The sequence below is a fragment of the Herpailurus yagouaroundi genome, unplaced genomic scaffold, assembly GCF_014898765.1.
Source record: "Herpailurus yagouaroundi ecotype Mexico unplaced genomic scaffold, PumYag 195, whole genome shotgun sequence".
Taxonomy (NCBI): domain Eukaryota; kingdom Metazoa; phylum Chordata; class Mammalia; order Carnivora; family Felidae; genus Herpailurus; species Herpailurus yagouaroundi.
In genome coordinates, this window is record NW_024412426.1 from 13,954,274 (window position 1) to 13,973,766 (window position 19,493).

Below are 19,493 nucleotides of genomic sequence, written 5' to 3' on the forward strand. Positions count from 1 at the left end.
TAGACCTATGCAACTCAAACCCATGTTATTTAAGAGTCAACTGTACCTTACACTACTATAATTTGGCAACATGTTACCACTGAGGGAACAAAATAAAGAATACACGGAACCTCCCTGTATTAGTTTTTAACGGTATATAAGCCTACAATACTCTCAATAAAAATTTCAAAAGAAAAACCCAAAAAAAACAAAAATCAAGTGCCTTAAATGCAGTGTGGTATCCTGAAGTAGATCCAGAAACAGAAAAAGAACAATTGTGAGAAAGCTGGTAAAACCTAAATAAAATCTACAGTTTAGCTAATAATAATATATCAGAATTAATTTCTTAGTTTTGATAAATGTATCATAGTAATTAATGTAAGATGTTAATATTAGATGGATGAAAGGCACAAGAGAATCTATAATACCTTTGCAACTTTTCTGTAAACCTAAGATAATTTTTAGTTTTAGGTTTGAAAAAGTTTGTTTAAAAAACAAATACATGTGCTAGGTTCCAATGCACACCCATTTATCAAAAATGTCCTTGTATTTCTTAAAAGCTTTCTGATACACAGCCAGAGTTAACAACCGCTGATCTAGCACTTCCCTATCAGATCACTGTTTCAGAAAACTGGTTTCTTCAAAGTTATAGAAAAATCTGGATAATGAAGAAAGTATATTTTAAAAAGTCAGACAGATGGTCTTTAATAATACCGATTAGCCTTATTACAATAAGTATCACCAGAAAGGTCATCATATACAAAATGTTTTCAAGGCTAATGTGTAATCTGTCTGGTTCATATGCTTACAATAAAGAATATTACATAATCATGCTTTATTTTCCTTGTCCTTACAAAGACAATTAAAAATCAGGTTAGCATCTCCCAGCATACTCCAGGCCCATACCCACTTCAGCTACAGACAACTCACCGGAGCACCCACTATGCAGAGCACTCTGGGAACTCCCAACCCACACTCATTTCAGCTCCAACTGTCCCTCCAGAATACCCCCTGTATGAAGAGCACCAGGATCCCCTGGTGTGTACCTGCTTCAGCTCCAGCCATACCACCAGGGTAGTCCCAGCACAAAGTGCCATGGGACACCCAGCCTGTACCTGCTAAAGATTAAGCCAGCCAGCCAAAGCTGCCACACACACACAGTCTACACAGAGGATGTTCCGCATAAGGCAATTCCTTCAAGTCTAGAAGTAGTTGTTCCACCTAATTCATAGGAAAACACAGAGCGTCAAATAAAATGAGACAGAATAACATACTTCAAATCAAAGAACAAGACAAAACCTCAAAAAAGAACTCAACAAAATGGAGATAAGCAAACTATCTTAGAAATTCAAGATAATGATCATAAAGATGCTCACCTGACTTCAGAGAAGAGTGCATAAACTCAGTGAAACTTCAACAAACAGATAATATAAAAAAGAGCCAATCAGAGCTGAAGAATACAGTAAATGAAATGCAAAATACTCTAGAGGGAATCAACAGCATATCAGAGGATGCAGAAGAATGGATCAGTGATATGGAAAACAGTAATAGAAAGCACCCACACTAAACAGAAAAATGTTTTTTCAAATGAGGATAAGTTTAAGAGAACTCAGATAAGTTTAAGAGATCTCTTGGACAATATCCAGCATTCTAACATTCATATTATAGGGGTCCCAAAGAGAGAGAGAGACAGAGAGAGACAGCACACACACAGGCGCACAGAAAAATAACTTGAAAAAATAATAGCTGCAAACTTCCTTGACCTGGAGAAGAAAACAGACATCCAAGTCCAGGAATCACAGAGAACCCCAAACAAGGACACAAAGAGGTCCACATTAGTTAAAATGTCAAAAATTAAAGATAAAGAGAAAATCTAAAAAGTAGCAAAAGAAAAGCAACAAGTCATGTACAAGGGAAACCCCATAGGAGTATCAGCTCTGATGGGAATGGCATGGTATATTCAAACTGATGAAAGGAAAAAAAAAAAAACAGTAACAAAGAATATTCTGCCCAACAAGGTTATCATTCAGAATTTAATAACTAGTTTCCCAGCAAACAAAAGTTCATCATCACCAAAACAGACTTACAAGCAATGTTCAAGAGACTTCTTTAAGTGGAAAGGAAAAGACCATAATGAGAAGAAAATTATAAAAAGAAAAAAGTTCACAAGTAAAAGCAAACAGAGAGTAGTAAATCAATCTCTTATAAAACTAGTATGAAGGTTAAAAGACAGAAGTAGTAAAGTCGATGTTATCTAAAAAATTAGTTAAGGGCCTCATGAAATAAAAAGATACAAAATATGATATACACAAAACAAAAATGTCTATTTTTAGAATGTGTTCAAACTTACCATCAACTAAAAATATAAAATAGACTGCTACATACACAGGATGTTATATATGAGCCTCATGGTAATCACTAAACAAAAACCTCTACCAGATACACAAAAAATAAGGAGAAAGGAATCCAAGCATAACACTGAAGGAGGTCATCACAAGGAGAGATAGAGAAGAAAAACAGAAAACTATAAAAACAACCAGAAAACAAAAACAAAATGGCAGTAAGTACATACTTAACCAATAATTACTTTAAATGTAAATGCACTAACTGCTCCAAAAGACAAGGGGGACTGAAGGAATTTAAAAAAAAAAAAAAAAAAGGCATCTATAGCTGCCCATAAGAGACTCACTCCAAGCCTAAAGACATGCAGACTGAAAGTGAAGACCTGGAAAAACTTATACCATGCAAATGGAAGCAAAAAAAAAAAAAAAAAAAAAAATTTTTTTAAAGCCAGTGTAGCAATACATCAGATAAAATGGACTTTAAAATAAAGATTGTAATGAGACAAATAAGGGCAGTGTATAATGTTAAAAAGATCAATCCAACAAGAAAACAGAGCCACTGTAAGTATCTACACACCCAACACAGAAGCACCTAAATAAGCAAATATGAAAAGACACAAAGGGAGAAACTGATATTAACACAGTAATAGTAGGGGACTTTATCAGCTCACTTACATCAATGATCAGATCATTCAAACACAAAATCAATAAGGAAGCAATGGCTTTGAACAACACATTAAACCAGATAGACTTAATATATACAGAACATTCCATCCAAAAACAGAATATACATTCTTTTCAAGTTTTTTCCTTCTCTCTATCACGTTAAGCCACACAACAAGACTCAATAAATTTAAGAAAACTGAAATCATACAAAGCATCTTTTCCAAACACAACAGTGTGAAACTGGAAATCAACTACAAGCAAGACTGCAAAAAACACCAAAACATGGAGGCCAAACAACATGCTATTAACCAAAAAAATCAATGAAGTAATTAAATAGGAAATAAAAAAAAAGACAAATGAAAATGAAAATATAATGGGGCGCCTGAGTGGCTCAGTCGGTTGGGCGTCCGACTTCGGCTCAGGTCAGGATCTCGCGGTCCGTGAGTTCAAGCCCCACGTCGGGTTCTGTGCTGACACCTCAGAGCCTGGAGCCTGTTTCAGATTCTGTGTCTCCCTCTCTCTCTGACCTTTCCCCATTCATGCTCTGTCTCTCTCTGTCTCAAAAATGAATAAACGTTAAAAAAAAAAATTTTTTTTTTAAAGAAAATGAAAATATAATGGTCCAAAATCTTTGGGATGTAGCAAAAGCAGCTTTAAGAGGGAAGTTTATAGGGATACGGCCCTATCTCAAGAAACAAGAAAAATTTCAAGTAAACAATTATTCTTACATCTTAAGGAACTAGGAAAAGAATAAACAATGCCCAAAGTTAGTAAGAGGAAGGAAATAACGAAGATGAGAACAGAAATAAATGAAATGGAGACTAAAAAGTAACAGAGTAGATGAATAATGAAAGCAAGGGGGGCCTGGGTGGCTCAGTCGGTTAAGTCTCTGACTTTGCCTCAGGTCATGATCTCACGGTTTGTGAGTTCAAGCCCCGCGTCGGGCTCTATGCTGACAGCTCAGAGCCTGGAGCATGTTTCAGATTCTGTGTCTCCCTCTCTCTCTGACCCTCCCCATTCATGCTCTGTCTCTGTCTCAAAAATAAATAAACATTAAAAAAAAATAATAATGAAACCAAGAGCTGGTTCTTTGAAAAGAGAAACAAAATTGATAAATCTTTAGCCAGATTCACCAAGGGAAAAAAAGAGGTTTCAAACAAATAACATCAGAATGAAACACAAAACAACCAACATCACAGAAATACAAAGGATTATAAGAGAACACTACAAAAAAATTATATACCAACAAATTGGACAACCAATGGACCATTAGAAGAAATGGATGAATTAACTAAATCAGAAAGAAACAGAATATATCAACAGACCAATTATTAGTAACAGAATTGAATAGGTAATCAAAAAACTCCCAACAAATGAAAATCCAGGACTGGATGGCTTCACAGGTGAAGTCTATCAAACATTTAAATAATTAACAGCCACTCTTTCGAACTGTGCCAAAATTAAAAGACGAAGGAGAGCTTCCATATTCATTCAATGAGCAAGCATTGCTCTGAAACCAAAACCAAAGACATTACAAAAAAGACAGAAAGACAGACAGAAAGTGTGGGGGGGGGGCGGGGGGAGAGAGTGAGAAAACTACAGGTTAATATCCCTGATGAACATACAATGCAAAAATCCTCAACAAAATATTAGCAAACCAAATTCAACAATATATTAAAAGGATCATTCACCACAATCAAGTGGTGGGATTTACTCCAGGAATGGAAGAGTGTTTCAATATCCACAAATTAATCAACTTTATTTATCACATTAACAAAATGAAGAGATAAAAACCATATGGTCATCTCAACAGATGCAGAAAAAGCATTTGACAAAATCTGACATCTGTTCATGATAAATTCTCAACAAAGTGTATATAGAGGGACATAATTCAATATAATAAAGGCCATATATGACAAACCCACAGCTAACATCAAAATCAATGGTGAAAAACTGAAAGATTTCCTCTCAGGAACAAAAGAAGAATGTCTACTCTTGTCATTTTTATTTAACATAGTACTGGAAGTCCCAGCTACAGCAATCAGAAAAGAAAAAGGCATCCAAATTGATTATGAAGAAATATAACTGTCTCCACTCACAGATGACATGATACTATATATACACCTTTAAAACTCCACCAAAAATCTATTAGAATAAATGAATTCAGTAAAGTTGCAGGATACAAAATTAATATACAGAAATCTGTTGCATTTCTATACCATAATGAAGTAAGCTGAAACAAATTAAGAAAATGGTCCCATTTACAACTACACCAAAAAGAACAGAATACCTTGGAATAAATTTAACCAAGTGAAAGTTCTGTACTGTGAAAACTATAAAACACTGATGAAAGAAAATGAAGATGACACAAATGAAAAGATATACCATCCTCATGAATTAGAAGAACCAATATTGTTAAAACATCCATACTACCCAAAGCAATCTACAAATTCAATCCAACTCTCATCAAAATACCAATAGGACTTTTCACAGAACTAAACAAACAATTCTAAAATTTATGCATAACTACAAAAGACTCTAAATAGCCAAAGCAATCTTGAAAAAGAACAAACCCAGAGGTATCACAATCCCAGATTTCAAGACATACCACAAAGCTATGGTAATCAAGAGTATGGTACTGGCACAAAAACAGACACACAGAGCAATAGAAGAGAGAGCCTAGAAATAAACCCATGCTTACATGGTCAATTAATCTATGACATAGGAGGTAACAATATACAATGGGGAAAAGACAGTCTCTTCGTGCAAAAGAATGAAAATGGACCACTTACACCAAACACAAAAATAAACTCAAGACAGATTAAACACCTAAATATGAGACCTGAAGCCATAAAGCTCCTCAAAGAAAACATATGCAGTAATCTCTTGGACATCAGCCTTAGCAATGTAGTTATGAATATGTTTTCTCAGACAAGGGAAACAAAAGCACAAATAAAATATTGGGACTACATCAAACTAAAACCTTTTGCACAACAAAGGAAACTATCAGCAAAACAATAAGGCAATCTCCTGGATGGGAGAATACATTTGCAAATGATATATCCAATAAGGGATTCATACCCAAAATACATAGAGAACTTCTACAATCCAATACCAAGAAAACACAGAATCCAAAAAAAATGGGCAGAAGATCTTTTTTTTTTTTAATTTTTTTTTCAACGTTTATTTATTTTTGGAACAGCGAGAGACAGAGCATGAACGGGGGAGGGGCAGAGAGAGAGGGAGACACAGAATCGGAAACAGGCTCCAGGCTCTGAGCCATCAGCCCAGAGCCTGACGCGGGGCTCGAACTCCCGGACCGCAAGATCGTGACCTGCCTGAAGTCGGACGCTTAACCGACTGCGCCACCCAGGCGCCCCTGGGCAGAAGATCTTAATAGACATTTTTCCAAAGGCAACATACAGGTAGCCAACAGACACATAAAAAGATGTTGAACGTCAGTAATCATCAGAGAAATGCAAAACCAAAACCACAGTAAGAAATCACCTTATGCCTTTCAGAATGGCTAATATCAAGACAAGAAATAGACAAGTGTTGGCAAGGATGTGGAGAAGAGAGAACCCTTGTGCACTGTTGGTGTGAATGTAAATTGGTGCAACCACTGTGAAAAACACTGTAAAGTTACCTTAAAAAAATGAAAAATAAAAATAACATATGATCCAGTATTCCACTACTGGGTTATTTGCCCCCCCCCAAAAAAAAATGAAAACACTAATTAAAAAAGATATATGTGGGGCACCTGGGTGGCTCAGTCAGTTGAACCTCCGACTTTGGCTCAAGTTATGATCTCGCGGTTTGTGAGTTCGAGCCCCATATCAGGCTCTGTGCTGACAGCTCAGAGCCTGAAGCCTGCTTTGGATTCTGTGCCTCCCTCTCTCTCTGCTCCTCCCCCCGTTCATGCTCTGTCTCTCTCTGTCTCTCAAAGATGAATAAATGTTAAAAAAAAATTTTTTTAAAAGACATATGCAACCCTATCTTTACTGCAGTATTATTTACAGTTGCCAAGTTATGTAAGCAACCTAAGTGTCCATCGATAGATGAATGGATAAAGATGTAGTATATATACAATGGAATATTACTCAGCTATAAAAAGAACGAAATCTTGCCATTTGTGACAACAGGGATGAACCTAGAGGATATTAGGCTAAGTAAAACAAGTCAGACAGAGAAAGACAAATACTGCATGATTTCATTTATATGTGGAATCTAAACACCAAAACAAACAAAAATGGAAACAGAATCATAAATACAGAGAACTGGTAGTTGCCAGAGGGGAGGATAACAGGGGAGGAGCAAAACGGGTGATGGGTATTAAGAGGTGTACAAACCTCCAGTTATAAAATACATAAGTCACAGAAATGAAATATACAGCATAGGGAATATAGCCAATAATATTGTGATAATATTGTATAGTGACAGATAGTAACTACACTCATCATGGTGAGCACAGCAAAATGTATGAAATTGTCAAAACACTATGTTGTACCCCTGAAACTAATATAAATGGATGTTAACTATACTTCAATTTAAAAAGAAAAAATCAGGTTTGCATCATATTGTGATTCAACTCACCAGGTGGGAGTGGCTTCATATCAGCATCAAACACCAGTAAGTCTTGTTCTCCTTCCCTGAACTCAACACGCAGAATGTCACTAAGAGCTCCAACGAGTTCTGTCACATTTAAGAAGCCCAATTTTTTTGGTGAAAGTTGCTCTTTAAAGATTATCTGTCACAAAAGAAACAAAAATAACATAAAACATTAGATAAATGGAATACAATATATACAGATACATACACAAATTAAAACAATGTCTTAATTTTGGTTTAGTCAGGGGCGCCTGGGTAGCTCAGTCGGTTGAGCATCCGACTTCGGCTCAGGTCATGATCTCACAGTCTGTGAGTTCGAGCCCTGCATCGGGGTCTGTGCTGATGGCTCAGAGCCTGGAGCCTGCTTCGGATTCTGTGTCTCCCTCTCTCTCTGCCCCTCCCCTGCTCATGCTCTGTCTCTGTCTCAAAAATAAATAAAAACATTAAGAAAAAAAAATTTTTTTTTTAATTTTGGTTTAGTCAAACTAAATTTGTAAGGGTCAGCAATCTCAGGTATTAAAGGCTTGTTTCCATATAGGTATAATCCAAACCTAGAGACCTACAACATAAAGCTTCCAGGCCAGTTTCAACCTCCTTTTAAAGTATATGGTGGGGCACCTGGGTGGCTCTGTCAATTAAGCCTCTAAATCCTGATTACGGCTCAGGTCATGATCTAACAGTTTCATGAGTTTGAGCCCCATGTTGGGCTCTGCACTGACAGTGTGAAGCCTGCTTGGGATTCTCTCTCTCCCTCTTCCCTTCCTCTGCTTGCTGTCTCTCTCAAAATAAATAAATAAACTTTATAAATAAATACAGTATGTGGTACAATGAAGTGAAAATCAGGGTACTTTTTACCTCCTGTTCTTAACAATGTCTAATTATAAAGCAAAAGAATAAAGGGGGGGTACACAAAATACAAAAGTCATAATAAAAATTGATATTTCTCAGTTTTGAAAGTATTCTCTACCATTTTTAACATGCAATAAAGTAATATGATTTTAAAATATTTCCTTAAAATTCTAGGATTTCACCCTAGAAGCTGAGATGAATAAGCAGGTATCAGTGTATCACCCACAATATTGTTTCTCTTGCCTTAGGAAAAAATTATACCAAATAAAAAAATGTATATAAAGGGTATATACTAAATATGTTTGGTTTAAACTGCACAGTAAATTGGAAGTTTGCCCTTTTTAGTAAGATCTTCTATTAAATTGTTCAAATTCTTGGAGCATCTGGGTGGCTCAGTCAATTGAGCAACTGACTCTTGATTTCAGCTCAGATAATGATCTCATGGTTCATGAGTTTGAGCACCACACAGGGTTCTGCACACCCTCCCTCTGCCTCTCCCTCTCTCTCCCCTATTCTCAGGCTCCCTCTAAAGAGAAAAAAATGTTCATTGGGGCGCCTGGGTGGCGCAGTCGGTTAAGCGTCCGACTTCAGCCAGGTCACGATCTCACGGTCCGTGAGTTCGAGCCCCGCATCGGGCTCTGGGCTGACAGCTCAGAGCCTGGAGCCTGTTTCGGATTCTGTGTCTCCCTCTCTCTCTGCCCCTCCCCCGTTCATGCTCTGTCTCTCTCTGTCCCAAAAATAAATAAATGTCGAAAAAAAAATTAAAAAAAATAAAAATAAAAATAAAAATAAAAAAAAGAGAAAAAAATGTTCAAATTGTCAAACTTTTGTCTCCCTAACCAAGGTAAAGCAGTTGAGCTATTCATAGTTCTTTTTCTGTTCCTCCAACTTCGGGTAGGAAATAAACTTTCTCTGACTTAATAACCTTAGGGAAAAATCAATAGAAACACAGAAAGCAAACCCTCTAAAAGAATGGACCTCCAATAGAGGATGGGACAGCTGTATACCTTCTTGTTGATGGATGCTGAGACCCAACTCTACTCTTTTATGACTTCTCCCAAAACACTTGAAAAATGAGGGCCCAGCATCAGCCAAGTCATGGTTTTAAACGGTCATTAATATCACCTCTATAACCAATCGTGAAAATACCAAGAGAGAAAGGCTTGGTAGAAGACAGGGGACATGTAATGGTAAATGACACTGTATCTCTACTTTTTTTAAAGTTTATTTATTTTGAGGGAGAGTATGTGCACAGGGGAGGGGCAGAGAGAGAATCCCAAGCAGGCTCTGCACTGTCAGCACAGAGCCTGACAGAGGGCTTGAACTCACAAACCATGACATTATGACCTGAGCCAAAATCAAAAGTCCAACACTTGACTAAGCCACCCACACAACCTTTATGTCTCTACTTCTTTGCACATTACATATTATGACTTCTTTACCTTTTATGTTCATTAGTCTCTTCAATGGTTTCTTTACCTTGTCTGTAAGTACCTAGTACTGTGAACATGCAAGTCAGTCAAATACAAGACTAGGATGGAAAGGAATTTATTACTTTTTTAATACATGATATTTAGAAGGTTCAAAAAAACGTACAGCAAAAACTAAGTCTCTGGCCCACTCCCAACCCTCAGTGGTCCAGGAGATCACTTCCCTGGAGGTAACCATTATTACCAGTTTCTTGCACAAACCAAAATCACCAGTTTCTTAGGCAACTTTCTAGAAATCGTCAAAACATGAATACACATCATGCTTCAACATATATCTATTGTGCCCATTTTTGCTTTCAGTTAATACAGAGAGAATTCCATATCAGTACATGAAAAATTGAGTTTTGCTTTGTGATTCTGAAAATCAGTTTTAGTAAGTTGGTTTTGTCCACTGATTGGTATGTCAGATAGATTTTTTCCTAATTTCTTTGTTATGCCTCCAGGTTGATACAGACTCCCAACCATAAGCAAGGAAGAAGATGTATTTCTACTCCCACTTTCCTTGATTTCTCTCTTCCATCTCCAATTTTAGCTATATTATTTCTTCCATAGAGTTTATATTTATGCCTTCAAATATATGTATATTTCCTATTAACCTATTTCCTCACTGTGTGGATTTTGCAGATGACATACTCATAGTGCAAACACTATTTTCTGCAAACTGACAGCTAGATCCAAAGGCTTGGTCAGACTCCTGCTCCATGACTGTAAGTGATGCTGTATTTATGAAGAGGCATGTAACGTCTAGCTGTCTCTTTTTTCATGGTGTTAGTAGCCATTCCTGGTCAATGCCTAGATCCACTATTTTACTAAGAGAAATTGTAGAGTGAAATTGTATCAATTCTTTTTTGTTATTTAGTTGGAACATTTTATAGAGATATGCTCCACTCATCTGCTGCTTGGTTACCCAGTCATACCAGACTATTTGGAAAACAGGGATAAGTGATTGGCTCCTTCTTTTAATCTTTTTTCAAGAAAATACATTGGTACTCTATCATCCTCCAAGATAAACAATTAGTTTTTAGTATCAGAGCAACTCAAAGAGTTAAACATACTTGGTGGGTTTCAAAAACACTGCAAGTATTATCATTATTGAAACCTCAACTAACTCAAGTGGATTCCTAAGCCATCCTGATGTGAACCTAGTCATTAATAAGGTTCCTTGCTAGTCTGGAATGACAAGACATTCCAGATTCTGCATATGCAACTAGACTATGTACACAATAAAAATTATCCCATAATTAATCCCATATATTCCATAATTATTCAATGCTCTATACAATACACAACAGTCTCAAAATTGAGTAACAGTACTAACATCAATACCATTAATAAAAGCAAACTTTTTTGCCTGTGCTGACCCCTTCTCTTTCTACCATTTTGTGTAATTGTTCTTTATCTACATTGTCAGAGTATATAGCCATTATATATTCTCTCATTTCTAACTCTCATTTGGTCTTAGTTTTATAAGTAACACAGATTAATTCTTCTGTTGGTATCACTCAACATTTCTGGTTATCTGAAGTTCATTGTCCGGTAGACTCCTTGAGAAGGGCTCATCAGAACAACAGTTCTTAAATTCTTACATGGTGATAATAGCTTCATTGGCTTTCTATAGTTCAAAGTCAATTTTGCTAGTTATAAAATCCTCGACCTACATTTTGTTTCCTTGAGTATAGGAAATATGTTACTCTCTTTTCTTCTAGTATAAAACACTACTGTGAAAATATCTATAACCGAATTCTGTCTCCCTTATAAGTCACTTGCTCTTTTTGTTTTAGATGCCCAAAGGACTGTTCTTTAAGTCCAGTAATTTTGGTGTGGGTCATTCTGGTCAACATTCTCACATATGTCATGTGTTCTTTCAATATATAGTTTCACATTTTCCATTTCAGTAAAGTTCACTCAAATTACAGTTTTCAGTATTTGTTGTGTTCCATTCTTTGGTTTTATTACTTCTATATTGGCTCTTCTTGGCATGTTTTCAAAATCTGTTACTTTCTCTTAAATCTTTTTCTTTGTTCATTTTTTCCCAGCATTTTCTTATGAAAAATTTCGAACACAACAAAAGGTGGAAGAGTTAGACAGTGAACATCTACCACCTACCATCTACCACCATAATTATTAGTATTCCACTAAATTTGCTTTATCATCTATCAATCCATCCACCTACCAATCCATCTTATCTTTTTATATATTTCAAAGGAACCTGCCCTTCACCCCAAAATAAGTTAGCATGTACATAATTAGCTGAGTTCAAGATCTGTTCATTTTTAAATTTACATACAGTGAAATGTTTAAAACTTAAGCTTACAATTAAATTAGCTTTGAAAAAGTGAAAGTATTCAAGATCTAGAACATTTCCAACAGTCCAGTAAGTTCTCCCTTTCCCAGAGACAAACAACTCTTTTTCACCACAGATTAACTTTGGCTATTTTGCACTTCAAATGGAACACATCCAATAATACTCCATTGTGTGAGATTTCGCTCCACAGCGTTTCTCAGATTCATCCATGTTGGTTCATGTGTCAGTAGCTTATCTCTTTTTAAAAAAATTTTAACGTTTATTTTTGAGAGACAGAGTGCAAGTGGGGGAGGGGCAGAGAGAGAAGGAGACACAGAATCCAAAGGAGTAGCTTATCTCTTAATGTTGAATAAGTATTTCGTTGTAGTAGAATGTATCATAATATCTTTATTCATTTTCCCATTGATGAATAATAGCATTTTCAGTTTGGGCTATTAAGCAAGTAAAAAGCTGCTATATTATACAGAAGTCTTTGGTGGGAGGGGGGGCACAGGCTTTGATTTTTCTTGGGTAAATATCTAAGAGTATAATTCTGGGTCAAAGGGTACATATATAATTATTTTATAAGAAACAGGACATTTTCCAAAGTAATTGCACCATTTTATATTCGTACCAAAAATACAAGTTTACCATCATTTGTGCTTTATGCTATTAATCACTCACATATCTACATCTGTAAAGCGTTCAAATCTTGATGCAATTTAATGGAGTTGTCTGCCTTTCTGTAATGGAGCTACAGAAGGCTCTTTATGTATTCTAGATTTAAGTCTTTTAGATGATGGTTTTAAGTATTTCTTCCGAGTCTGTAGTCTGTGCCTCTCCCAGAGAGAGTTTTAATAAAGACTCATTGTCAATTTTCCTTTAAACAATTATTGCTACGTCCTAAGAAAGAAACTCTTATCCAAACCCAGATTGTTTTCTTCTAGATGTTTAAATTCTCATTTGGGTCTATGATGCATCTCAAATTAACTTTTGTACACAGTATGAAGTTGGGGCTGAGGTTCATTTTTTTCCTTTATGGATATTCAGATGTTCCAGAATCATTTCAACAGATTTTCCTTTCCCCACTTAATTCCTTTGACACCTCTGTCAAAAATCATTTGAGTGCATCTGAGTAGATCTCTTCAAGTATACTCATATATGACTAATCCGTGGGTTTTTCAAGATTTACACATAGCCTTCAGGAATTATAATGGCAAATGTAATGAATCTAGCAATTAATAACAATACTGAGACTTCTCAGCCATAAATGTGTTACAGCTCTCTATTTAAATTCTTCTCTGTAGTAGAGGCTAAAGTCTGGGATTGTGATGCTTCCCGCTTTGGTTTTCTTTTTCAATATTACTTTGGCTATTCAGGGTCTTTTGTGGTTCCATACAAATTTTATGATTGTTTGTTCAAGCTTTGAGAAGAATGCTGGTGCAATTTTGATTGGGATTGCATTGAATGTGTAAATTGCTTTGGGTAGTATTGACATTTTAACAGTATATTCTTCCAATCCATGAGCATGGAATGTTTTTCCCTTTCTTTGTGTCTTTTTCAATTTCCTTCATAAGTTTTCTATTGTTTTCAGCATACAGATCTTTTACATCTTTGGTTAGGTAACCGATGGAATGGGAGAAGATATTTACAAATGATGTATCAAATAAAGGGTTAGTACCCAAAATCTATAAAGAACTTACCAAACTCAAGACCTGAAAAACAAATAATCCAGTGAAGAAATGGGCAGAAGACATAAACAGACACTTTTCCAAACAAGGCATCCAGATGGCAAACAGACACATGAAAAGATGCTCAAGTCAACATCACTCATCATCAGGGAAATACAAATCAAAGCCACACTGAGATACCACCTCACACCAGTCTGAGTGGCTAAAATTAACTCAGGAAAGAACAGATGTTGGTGAGGATGTGGAGAAACGGGAACCCTCTCACACTGCTGGTGGGAATGCAAACTGGTGCAGCCACTCTGGAAAACAGTACAGGGGTTCCTCAAAAAATTAAAAATAGAACTATCCTATGACCCAGCAATTGTACTACCATGAATTTATCCACAGGATACAGGAGTGCTGATTCATAGGGGCACATATACCCCAATGTTTACAGCAGCGCTTTCAACAACAGCCAAATTAAGGAAGGAGTCTAAATGTCAATCAACTAATGAATGGATATAAAAGATGTGGGTTATATATACAATGGAATACTACTTGGCAATAAGAAAGAATGAAATCATGCCATTTGCAACAACGTGGATGGAACTGGAAGGTATTATGCTAAGTGAAATAAGTCAGTCAGAGAAAGACAGATATCCTATGTTTTCACTCTATGTGGAACTCAAGAAACTTAACAGAAGACCATGGGGGGAGGTAAGGGGGAAGGAGGCAAACCATAAGAGACTCTTAAATACAGAGAACTGAGGGTTGATGGCGGGGGGGGCCCCCCCCCAGAGGGGGAAAATGGGTGGTGGACACTAAGGAGGACGCTTGTTGGGATGAGCACTGGGTATTGTATGTAAGCAATGAACCAGGGGAATCTACCCCCAAAACCAAGAGCCAACTGTACAAACTGTATGTTAGCCAACTTGACAATACATTATATTTAAAAACTAAATTTAAAAAAATAAATTCTTCTTGCATTTCTCTCAGCAATGTTTAGCAGTTTTCAGTGTAAATGTTTTATGTTTCTTAATCTTATCTTCAAGTAATTTGACACTATTGTAAATAGGAATTTCTAAATTTCATTTTCCAATTGTTTTCTGCTTTATCGGGAAATGTAACTGATTTTTTAAATATTAAACCATGAACCTTTGGTCTCAGTAAATTCACTTCTTATAGTAGCTTTTTCTTGGATTCCTTAATATATTCTACAGACAATCATGTTTTCTGCAAATAAAGACAATTTTATTTTTCCTCTTCAGGTTCAATTTGCCTTTTGTAGAACTTGCCCATTTCATCTAAGTTGTCAAATGACTGGCACAGTTTATAAATTCCCTTACTGTCATTTTAGTAACTGCAGAATACTAAATTATCTATAATGGCAAAATCTTCTTCCTTCATAATACTGCAATCTGTGTCCTCTCTTTTTATTCCTAAGTATTCAGTGGCTCATCAGTTTTGGTGAATCAACATTTGGCTTTGTTAACTTTCTCTTAATTGGTAATTTATTGATTTCTATCCTTAGCTTCCTCCTACTTGTTGAGTTTACTTTGCTCCTCTTTCTCTAGCCTTCATAAGGTAAACCCCTAGATCAGTGATGGTTTTATACCTTTCTCCTTTTCTAATCTGGGCATTTCAGAGCTATAAATTCCCATATGACGACTGCTTTGGCTGCATCTCACAGATGATATGTTCCATTTTCATTACCGTGCAGCTGGAAATATTTTCTAATTTCCCTGTAATTTCTTCTCTAATAATTATTTAGAAGAACGCTACTTAATTTCCAAATTATCTGAAGGGTTAATTCTTAATTTATTGATTTGTAATTTAATTCCTTCTTAATAAGAGAACATACTCTATGATTTCAGTATTTTGAAACTTTTTAAGACTTCATTCTATAGCTAACTCTATTCTATGTTCTATCTTAGCAAATGTCCCATGTATACTTGGATAGAATGTGTATTCTGCAACTGCGGAGTCTAGTGTTCTATAAAATAGATCAAAATGGTAAAGAGGTGTTTCAGATTTTCTATGTCCTTATTCATTGTTTTTACTATCCCATCAACTGCTGAGGAAAAAAATCTATTTATGGAAATAATTGTTCTGTCCATTTTTGGACCATTTATTTTTAAAATAATAGGTAAACACATATTTAACTGTTGTGTCTTCCTAATAAATCGATCCTTTTACCCTTATGAAAGGGCCCTCTGATAATATACTTTGTCTTGAACTCTGCTTTATCTGATTTTCTTAAATATTTTATTTTATTTTTTAAGTAAGCTCTACACTCAACATGGGGCTCAAACTCACAGCCCTAAGATCAAGAGTTGCACATTTCCACAGAGTGAGCCAGCCAGGTGCCCCTATCTGATTTTTTTAAATCAATTCAGTCCTTTTATGCTTACTGCATGTACCTGTACATGTTATTCATCTTTTCCTTTCAGTCTCTGTCTTTATATTTACAGTGTGTTTCTTATGGATGACAGCTAGTTGTACCTTGCCTTTTCATCCTGTCTTATAATTGCATTAAACCAAATATTTAGTATACTTACATTTATGAAATTAATGTAATTGGATTTACAGCTACCACTTTTCTCTTCAATTTTTTCTGATACTATCTGAATTCTGTTCCTCTCAGACTTTGTTCCTTCACCATCTTTCAAGCAAGATTGCTGATCGGTAAGCCCTATCTTCCTTGGGGTTTACAAAGTATTTTTATATAATTCCATTTTAATTTATCTACTGGTTTTATAGCTGCAAATCTGCATTTTTATGGCTTCTTTATAGAGACTTAACTTTTCAGTATGACTGTACAACCTCATATAAATTATAAAGAACCTTGAAACCTATAGCTCCATGCACTCCACTCATTATGCTATAGTTTTCACATGTGTTGCACCTACATGTTACAAACCCAATTATGTAATAATTTTTGCTTTAAGCAGTCATATATTTAATTGATGAAAGAAATCATATACACCAAAAACCGTAAAATACCTAGGAATAAATTTAACCAAAGAGGTGAAAAATCTATACACTGAAAACCATAGAAAGCTTATGAAATAAATTGAAGACGACACAAAAAAAATGGAAAAATATTCCATGCTCCTGGATAAGAACAATTATTGTTAAAATGTTAATACTACCCAAAGCAATCTACATATTCAATGCAATCCCTATCAAAATAACACAAGCATTCTTCACCGAGCTAGAACAAACAGCCCTAAAATTTTTATGGAACCGGAAAAGACCCCAAATAGCCAAAGCAATCTTAAAAAAGAAAACCAAAGCAGGAGGCATCACAATTCTGGACCTCAAGCTGTATTACAAAGCTGTAATCATCAAGACAGTATGGTACTGGCACAAGAATGGACATTCAGATCAATGGAACAGAGAACCCAGAAATGGACCCACAAACGTATGGCCAACTAATCTTTGACAAGGCAGTAAAGAATATTCAGTGGAATAAAGACAGTCTCTTCAGCAAGTGGTGCTGGGAAAACTGGACAGCGACATGCAGAAAAATGAACCTGGACAACTTTCTTACACCATACACAAAAATAAACTCAAAATGGATGAAAGACCTAAATGTAACAGGAAATCACCAAAATCCTTGAGGAGAGGGGCACCTGGGTGGCTCAGTTGGTTAGGCGACCGACTTTGGTTCAGGTCATGATCTCACAGTCTGTGAGTTCAAGCCCCATGTCGGGCTCTGTGCTGACAGTTCAGGGCCTGGCGCCTATTTCAGATTCTGTGTCTCCCCACACCACCCCTCCCCCACTCATGCTTTGTGTCTGTCTCTCAATAATAAACATTAAAAAAATTTTTTTTTAAATCCTTGAGAAGTAGGCAAAAACCTCTTTGATCTTAGCCACAGCAATTTCTTACTCAACACGTCTCCAGAGGCAAGGGAAACAAATGCAAAAATGAACAACTGGGACCTCATCAAAATAAAAAGCTTCTGCACAGTGAAGGAAACAATCAGCAAAACTAAAAGGCACCTGACAGAATGGGAGAAGATACTTGCAAACAACCTATCAGATAAAGGGTTAGTATCCAAAATCTATAAAGAACTTATCAAACTCAACACCCAAAAAACAAATAATCTAGTGAAGAAATGGGCAGAAGACATGAATAGACACTTCCCCAAAGAAGACATCCAGATGGCCAACCGACACATGAAAAAATGCTCCACATCACTCATCATCAGGGAAATACAAATCAAAACCACAATGAGATACCACCTCACACCCGTCAGAATGGCTAACATTAACAACTCAGGCAACAACAGATGTTGGAGAGGATGTGGAGAAAGAGGATCTCTTTTACACTGCTCATGGGAATACAAAGTGGTGCAGCCACTCTGGAAAATAGTATGGAGGTTCTTCAAAAAATTAAAAATAGAACTACCCTACGACCCAGCAATTGCACTACCAGGTATTTATCCAAGGGATACAGGTATGCTGTTTCAAAGGGACACATGCACCCCAATGTTTGTAGCAGCGCTATCAACAATAGCCAAAGTATGGAAAGAGCCCAAATGTCCACCGATGAATGAATGGATAAAGATGTGGCGCGCGCGCGCACACACACACACACACACACACACACACACGGAGTACTACTCGGCAACCAAAAAGAATTAAATCTTGCCATTTACAATATGTGGATGGAACTAGAGGTTATTATGTTAAGCAAAATTAGTCAGAGAAAGACAAATACCATATGACTTTACTCATATGAAGACTTTAAGACACAGAACAGATGAACACAAGGGAAGCAAAAATAATATAAAAACATGGAGGGGACAAAACATAAGAGACTCTTAAATATAGAGAACAAACAGAGGGCTACTAGAGGGGTTGTGGAAGGGGGGATGGGCTAAATGGGTAACTAACCCTGAAATCATTGTTGCACTATATGCTAACTAAATTGGATGTAAATTAAAAAATAAATAAAAGAAAACTCATATATACCCATTTCCTGTGCTCTTCAATTCTTCCTGCAGATTTAAGTCCAATCTAGAATCATTTCATTGCTCCTGAAGAAAGTTCTTTAGAATTTCTTATAGTGCAGGACTGCTTACTATTCTCAATTTTTGATTATTTGAAAATGTCTTTATTTTACTTTCATTCTTAAAAGATATCATCATTGGATGGGCACCTGGGTCTCTCACTCAGTCAGTTGAGCATCTCACTCTTGATTTTGGCTCAGATCATGATCTTACAGGTGTGAAACAGAGCCCCACGTCAGACGCCACACTGAGTGTGGAGCCTGCTTAAGATTCTCCCCCACTAGGGGCGCCTGGGTGGCGCAGTAGGTTAAGCGTCCCACTTCAGCCAGGTCACGATCTCACGCTCCGTGAGTTCGAGCCCTGTGTCAGGCTCTGGGCTGATGGCTCGGAGCTTGGTGCCTGTTTCTGACTCTGTGTCTCCCTCTCTCTCTGCCCCTCCCCCGTTCATGCTCTGTCTCTCTCTGTCCCAAAAAAATAAATTAAAAAAAGTTGAACAAAAATAAATAAACGTTGGAAAAAAAAATTAAAAAAAAAAAAGAAAATAGGGGCGCCTGGGTGGCGCAGTCGGTTAAGCGTCCGACTTCA

At 36.4% G+C, this 19,493-nt stretch overlaps 1 protein-coding gene across 4 annotated transcripts in view; it reads right to left on the bottom strand.

Moving 5' to 3' along the window:
• TDRD5 (tudor domain containing 5) overlaps window positions 1-19,493 on the bottom strand; it is a 108,408-nt gene that overhangs the window by 46,033 nt on the left and 42,882 nt on the right. For all 4 annotated transcript variants that reach the window (XM_040446634.1, XM_040446633.1, XM_040446631.1 and 1 more), the window contains one exon: window positions 7,581-7,734. In XM_040446634.1, the coding sequence (XP_040302568.1) occupies window positions 7,581-7,734 (154 nt within the window). The remainder of the gene's footprint in view (window positions 1-7,580; window positions 7,735-19,493) is intronic.